Source organism: Herpailurus yagouaroundi, unplaced genomic scaffold, assembly GCF_014898765.1.
Source record: "Herpailurus yagouaroundi ecotype Mexico unplaced genomic scaffold, PumYag 191, whole genome shotgun sequence".
In the NCBI taxonomy this organism is placed as follows: domain Eukaryota; kingdom Metazoa; phylum Chordata; class Mammalia; order Carnivora; family Felidae; genus Herpailurus; species Herpailurus yagouaroundi.
This window is the reverse complement of record NW_024412422.1, coordinates 4,321,463-4,328,260: the sequence shown is the minus strand read 5'-3', so window position 1 is coordinate 4,328,260 and position 6,798 is coordinate 4,321,463. Positions and strand designations below refer to the sequence as shown.

General features: G+C 52.0%; 1 protein-coding gene across 2 annotated transcripts in view; it reads right to left on the bottom strand.

Annotated features, from left to right (window-relative positions):
• The window catches only part of RAB35 (RAB35, member RAS oncogene family), a 16,973-nt gene that overhangs the window by 9,503 nt on the left and 672 nt on the right, over positions 1 to 6,798 (bottom strand). For both annotated transcript variants that reach the window (XM_040443722.1, XM_040443723.1), the window contains exon 2: positions 1,469 to 1,519. In XM_040443722.1, the coding sequence (XP_040299656.1) occupies positions 1,469 to 1,519 (51 nt within the window). The remainder of the gene's footprint in view (positions 1 to 1,468; positions 1,520 to 6,798) is intronic.

The window sequence follows — 6,798 nt, the reverse complement described above, 5'->3', positions numbered from 1 at the left end:
CGGGGCCAGGCAGTGCTCCCAGCACCTAGTGGGCAGAGAGCCCAGGGATGCTGCTTGACATCCTTATGCACAGGACAGCACCTCCCACAAGGAACCACAGGGCCCCAAGATGAATGGTGCCCATGTGGGGAAACGCTGGTAGAAACTGCCCACATGAGAAGGCTGCTGAGGCTTTCAAACACGGGAAAGAGCCTGCCAGAGCCACGATGGACTGAGCCATCGGGTATGGGGTGGGCAGAAGCTGCTGTAACGCTTTAGACAAAACAACAACGGTCTCAGCTAGGACACTGGTGGTGGAAATAGGAGAGAGACTGCATAGGAGACGAGAGCTGAAAGGGCCTGGGGGGTGGAGCACGAGGCACACAGGAGCAAGAGAGGTGCTCCCAGACATGAGCAAGGGCCCAGCAGTTACCGCTCTGGAACAGAAAATACAGTGACAACCAACCACTGCTACTTCTTGAGTGTTACTTAGTCCAGGCACCAGGACTCGTGACGTCTCGCAATAACCCTCTGTGGGAGGAACAATGAGCGGTCCCATTTTACAGATGAGCAGAGACTCGGTCACACAGGAAGACGGCCCTAGCCATCATCACAGCACCAGTGGTGCTGAAGGGCTGCTGTCTGGAGAAACCCACCTCTCCACCAGGAGGGAAGTGTCAGCCATGTAATCACTTCCTAATTGTAGCTTGCCACCCAGCCACAGCGTATGGATTCTCAACAACAGAGTCACATTCAGTCCTTGATCAGAGAGACCAAGCTGAAGCCTCTGCAATGAACCTGACGTATTCAACAAACAAAAACATGTCCAACCTCACCAGTGATCAGGAAAATACAAATTTAAATGATAACACTTTTTGCCTCTTGGCAAAAAGTCAGAATTGACAAGGGGCACTTTTGACCCCTTCAGGGGTACCGTCACTTAGCACTCCTCTGAAAGACAAGTTGGCAGTTTTCAATGCATATACCCCCTGACCTAGTCACTCCACTTCTATACAAGGATAAACACACAGTGCATCCCAGCCAATGCATCACTTAAAATAGAAGCAGCCAGAAGGCACGCACATATCGAGAGCGCTGCTGATGAATGATGAACCAGAGGTCTGCCAGAGATGGGGAAGGATGGTCCTGGATATGCTGAAGGGAAGGCCGGTTGCTAACCCACCACATGTGGAGTTAAAAAAAAGAAAAAAGTCCGAAAGACACGCACCATGCTGGACAGAGGCTACCAGGGTACCAGAGCAGGGGCACGGGAAGGGATAGCTTTCATTCTTCACCTCACTATTTGAAATTTTACACAGGCACGTGCTAACTCATAGTATTTAACTTTTTTTACTTTCTTAAATGTTGGGGCACAGAAAGTCTCTGGGTAGAAAAGGGACAGGCCTACAAAAGGATTTTTTGGACAAAACAGACTGGAAAAGGAATCTCAAACCCAATATACCCAGCAGCACCCTAGGGGCACACTCACCTGAGAAAGTGTTGTCTGCAAAACGTAACAGTAAACTGCTCTTGCCCACACCTGAAAGAGAACGCAGGAGATGAGAGGGGGCACGGGTCCCTCCCTTTAACCCAGTCAGTCCTTCAGGGAGATGGCACCCAAGTGCTAGGGGTGCCTGCTTGGGTGGCTCTGTCAGTTAAGTGTCCAACTCCATGATCTCGGCTCAGGTCATGATCTCAGTTCGTGGGATCAAGCCCCAGGTTGGGCTCTGCGCTGACAGCGTGGAGCCTCCTTGGGATTCTCTCCCTCCCTCTCTGCCCTTCCTCCACTCGAGACTGTGCGGGTTCTCTCAAATAAATAAACTTAAAAAAAAAAAAAAAAAAAAAGGAGCAGTTCAACAGACCCATCTCCCACCACAATCCTGCTTTTATCTCCCAAACCCGCCACACACCAAGAACATCTCTCCCACCCAATCTCTGACCTTTTCCTCTGTGCTGGTGTGAGATAAGCTGTCCCAAATCCCCTGGGGAGAGATGAGAAAGGGGCTCATGCCCAGGCCCTGTGCTGATGAAACCCAGAGGAAGACACCAGAGAACAAAAATAAAGCAGGGAGAAGGTTAGCCAAATGACACTAGCCTCAAAGTATGTCTAAAACACGGTCCCCTGAAAAGCATACAGTGTGTGGGGCTTCAGTCTGTGCACAGCATGAGCCAAGGAATTGTGGGGCTAGAAGGGACCTTTGAGATCATCAGGGCCATTTTGCAGGTGAGAAAACGGAGGCCTAGACAACACAAACCAACTGCCAGCCATCTTCCCCCTGAGGTCACTGCCAGCTGCATGGATGGGGCAGGAGTATCTGCCTTACAGCTGTCAGCCCAACAGCCCACGTGTGCTCAGACCATTTCACTTATCGTGGCATCCCCCGGCATCCTTGTTCCGAGAACAAGCAGAATGCCATGAGCATGGCTTCCCTTTCCTTCAGCACACAGCAGCTTTAGCCTGGGCATCTGCTTTGTCTCCCCGTGTCCCATCCCCTACCCCTGCCACCCCTAAGGCCAACTGGGTGAACCGACCACAGAAGGAAAGAATCCATACACACAGAGTTCCATGTCCAGTGGGCACTTTGATGCTCCTGTAATTCCCACTGTGTCTCTTCAGGTAAGGTACCTGAGGCTCTGGGCAGCTAAGCAGCTGGCCTTCAGGGCCTCTGCAAGGAAGTGGGGGGCTGAGCTGTGAATCCAGGAGGATCGCCTCCAGGGCTCTACAGCTCCTTCCAATACATACTGCAAGGGGAGTCTTCCTGAGTCTCTTTCAGGAAGTGGAAATAAAAAGATCCCAAAGGGGTTCGTGCATCTCACTCTTAGATTTGTAGCAGCAGCACTCCCAATGACAGACATGAGGAGATCTTAAACTAGGGTCTCAGGAGCCCCCAAACTAAGTGCAAATTTGTGGGGAGGAGCCCACAGCATTCATCAGAGACTGCCTCCGCCCCCATCCCCTGCTGTTTCTCTAAAGCTAACCAACCCCAGACATCCTCTCTGGTATCTCTTCTGGGCACTTCTTCAATGAAGAAGTGAGTTGTCCAGGGATACCCAGAAGAACTTGTTTCATGGAGCAAACCTGGGCCTTGCCTTCCCAAAGACAGGCCGGGGCTGCGGCTCTGAGCAGGCAGGTGCTACACCCACCGTACCTGCTGCCCTGTGCCTGCAGCGCTCTCGCTCAGAGCCACTTCCTCATTGCTGCCTCTGCGAGGCTTCCTGCCGAACCCAAGGAGAGCCCGAGTCCTGGGCTGGGTCCCTCACGGCGCTCTGCCCAGCGCCAACACCCCATCAGCCCTGCCGGCTCCCTGGCTTCCTCCTGGAGCCCTCTGGTCCGCTTACTCAGCTAAAATCTGTGTCTGGGCCACTAGCCGTGAGTTCCTCTAGGAAGGAGATCTTGCCTCCCTCACCCTGGACATTTACAGAGCTGGAAGCTGGGCCCAGCACTTAGTAGACACCAACAAAGCACTGTTTAATGAATTTAGGACTAAACAAATGGCAATCGCACTGACAGCTATGCCATCTAATGCTGTGACTGCAGCATTCACAGATGCCGAAGCAATGTTTTTCAAACTTTTGGCGGGGGGCGGGAGGGGGCAGCAGAATCCTTTTTCAAACTTGAATTTTATGTGACTCCCGGATACCTACAACAGGGAAGGAGGAGGTTCTCTCTGTAAGAAGCAATGGAGCAGCAACATACCCTCCAGCTTGGCCTCTGTGAGTCCCCTTCACTCACCCCTATGCTCTGCAGAGCTGCTGAAAACCACCAGGCTGCAGAAAGACCACTACAGTCACCACAGTAACTGCTGCTTTGGGCCTGACACCAACCTCCGGCATTGCTCTTCCCTTTGAAAGGAAGAGAAATCCACCCTGAGAAATGACATCTCCTAAATACCCCCAGAAGAAGCCTCACTGGGAAAACACACTACTTCCATTCATCCCACAGCACTGGCTTGAGAGAGGTAGTGACCAGTCTACCTTCACAGCTGAAGTCAAGGGCTTCCCAAGGTCCATACCCAGCATGAAACCCAACCAGCCCAGCCCCATCACCTTCTACACTGCAAAGAGCACAGGCCCCCGCACTCAATGCCTCCTGGAAGCCAGGAGACAGATTTATTTGACAAACACCATAGAGGCCCCTCTCAGTCATCACTGCTCTCCCCTGCTCTCTGCCTCTTGGCCTCCGCAGATGCTCTGGTCCTCAAAAAGCCCCCATAAAAGTCCCGCCTTCAGCCCCACTCTGTCTCAGCTTTAGTTCTGGACTGTTGGAAACCCTTACACCTTCGAGTAACGCATTCACAACTTTAATCCTGGCTCAGCCACCGACTCACTGTACAACCTCAGACAAGTCACTTCCTCTCTCTGAGCCTCAGCTCAGAGCGCCTCTATAAAGTAAAGGCTTTAACCAGTTCTCTGACAGCCACTCCAGTGTCCAGAGTCTAAGAATAAGGATGGCTGCCCCCAACAATCATGTGAAATGCTGTTACATATCAGACGTGATGTCAGAAGAGCCTAAGAGAAAGCGTAGACCCTTAGCCATAAAGAGCTGCAAACTATGAGGAAATGTATTCCAGAAGTGTGTACGATGTAGCAGAGTGGGAAGAATTCTAGATTTATAAGGAAAGAAACGAACATTCATCGAGGGCCCTCGTTTGCCAGGCCTGACACCAGCTGCTCACGTACAGCACCAACGTGCATCGACCCCAGCTTTGCCTGTGACGGGCAGTGTGACTTCGGGCAAGTCAGCTCCTCTGAGCCTTAGTTTCCTTATGTGACAGATCACACAGGCAGCGGGTGAGAACCAGATGAGCGTCTGTGACATCATTTGATAAACCTTCAGGAAGCCTCCACATAAGGAGCCAGTCCAGGGCAGTGCCCGACGTCCAGTTCCTCGCTCAGGTGCCAAGCTCAGTCCGAACTTCCATGGCTACCATCTCCCAGGCTCATAAGCGTCCGGCTTTGACTCCTGTACACGACGTAGTTCTACAAGCTCAGACTGAACTAGGAGCCAGCATGTAACTTAGGGAGTCTTCTCCCACACCTGACTTCTGAGTGAAAAATCAATACCCCAGCCAAAACGGACTGTGAGAACGGGGGCCAGAACCATCCCCCGGGTTTTACAGAGAAAAGCCAACAAGCCGCATCTTCTTGCTGAGTTTATGCTTTTCATTTTTGGATATCAACACACAAGCCCTAGATGTCTTGCAGAGGGATAGGGACCCCTGACCACGGTAGGCTTACTTTAATTCCAAAAGGGAGAGAAAATCACCCTAGTATCAGTCCCTGGGAACCAAGGCCGGGGCTGAAATCAAATCCTGCTAAGGCTTAAGCCTTGGGACCCTGAGGAATGCCAGAGGCTATCTCCAAGAGTGAGTCTACGCAGCTTGTCTGGTTTTCTTTTATTCAAACCACAATGAATCCATCCTCCACCCATCTAACTCCTTCCTTGACCACAGCTACTCTGTGTCTCCCTTCTTGGCTCCTAACTTTTCCCCCTTACCTCTCCCTTCCACCAGTCACCACAGAAACCTCAACCGTCTTTCACCAGATCCAAACCACCAGCCACATCCCAATCTAGCTTCACAGTGAGACCAAAACTCACTCACTTCCATGGCCCAGTGTCACCCAACATTCCTCCCAGGGTCTTACAATTCCTTTGATTGGTCCCCTCTTTCCTGAAAAATCCATGGGCTCCACCACCAACCTGGCGTCTGCCTATAACTCCCTTGCCCATACTCAACTCAGGTCTGGTCTATAAACTTGGCCTGTTTCCAAGCCTCCTTCCCCATCATAAAATCCCAGCACCTCAGCTATGCTCCCATAAACCTCCCAAGGCCTGCCTCCCTGACCTCTTGGTCACCCCATAAACCTGCTTACCTGCCACACTCCAAACACCTCTAAAACCCTCCACCCTTTCCCAGAAACCAACCTATCTTTTACAAGGATACTTAACATTCATTCATTCATTCATTCATTCAACAAATGTGTATCAGGCGCCTGCTGGGTGCAAAGCACTGCACCAGGCCCTGGAGAAGGGGCAGTGCACCGAGCTAGGAGCTCTCCAAGAGTGTATATATGGTCAAAGCCCTTTTGTAATATTGGCTGACCCACCTCCAATATCCATCTAGTAGACAAGTATGTAAAAGCAAACACGCACTGAGCACTCACTACCTACCAGGCACTGTTCCCAACACTATGTGTGCATTATCTCACTGAATACTCCAGTCAGCCCTGTGAGGCAGATCCTACTATTACTCCATTTTACAGATAGGGAAACAGAACCATACAGACAAAATAACTCAACAGGAATGTGCCAGGCCCAGTGCGAGGTAATCCCAAAAGGTAAGTCCTGGGGATATCCCCATTTTTCAGAGGAAGAAACTGAGGCTTACAAAGAGCACTAACAATCACATCAATAGCTATCATCTACCTAGAGCTGACTTTACACCGGGTTGGGCGCTAAGCTCTTTGCCAGCTTTATCTCATCAAATACTCATACCACCCCAGCGAGGCAAGTCCCCACTTCACGGATGAGGGAACTGAGGCTCTGAAAGGCGAAACAACTTGCCCAAGGTCACAGAGTGAGGAAGCTGGGAGTCCCAGAACTCGAACCCGGGTCTCTCCAAGTCCAGACATCGCGCGACTTGACCAAGGTCACACGTGAGACAGGGGCAGGCGCGGCAAGGGGATCCGGCGCCCCAGCCCCGACCCCAGCGCGCCCCGCGCGCCCGGCCCCTCCGGTCCGCAGCCCGGTGCCCCAACCTCACCTCCAGGCCGCCCGCAGCCCCTCGGCGCGCCCCTGGGGCCAGCGGCCGCCGGGCT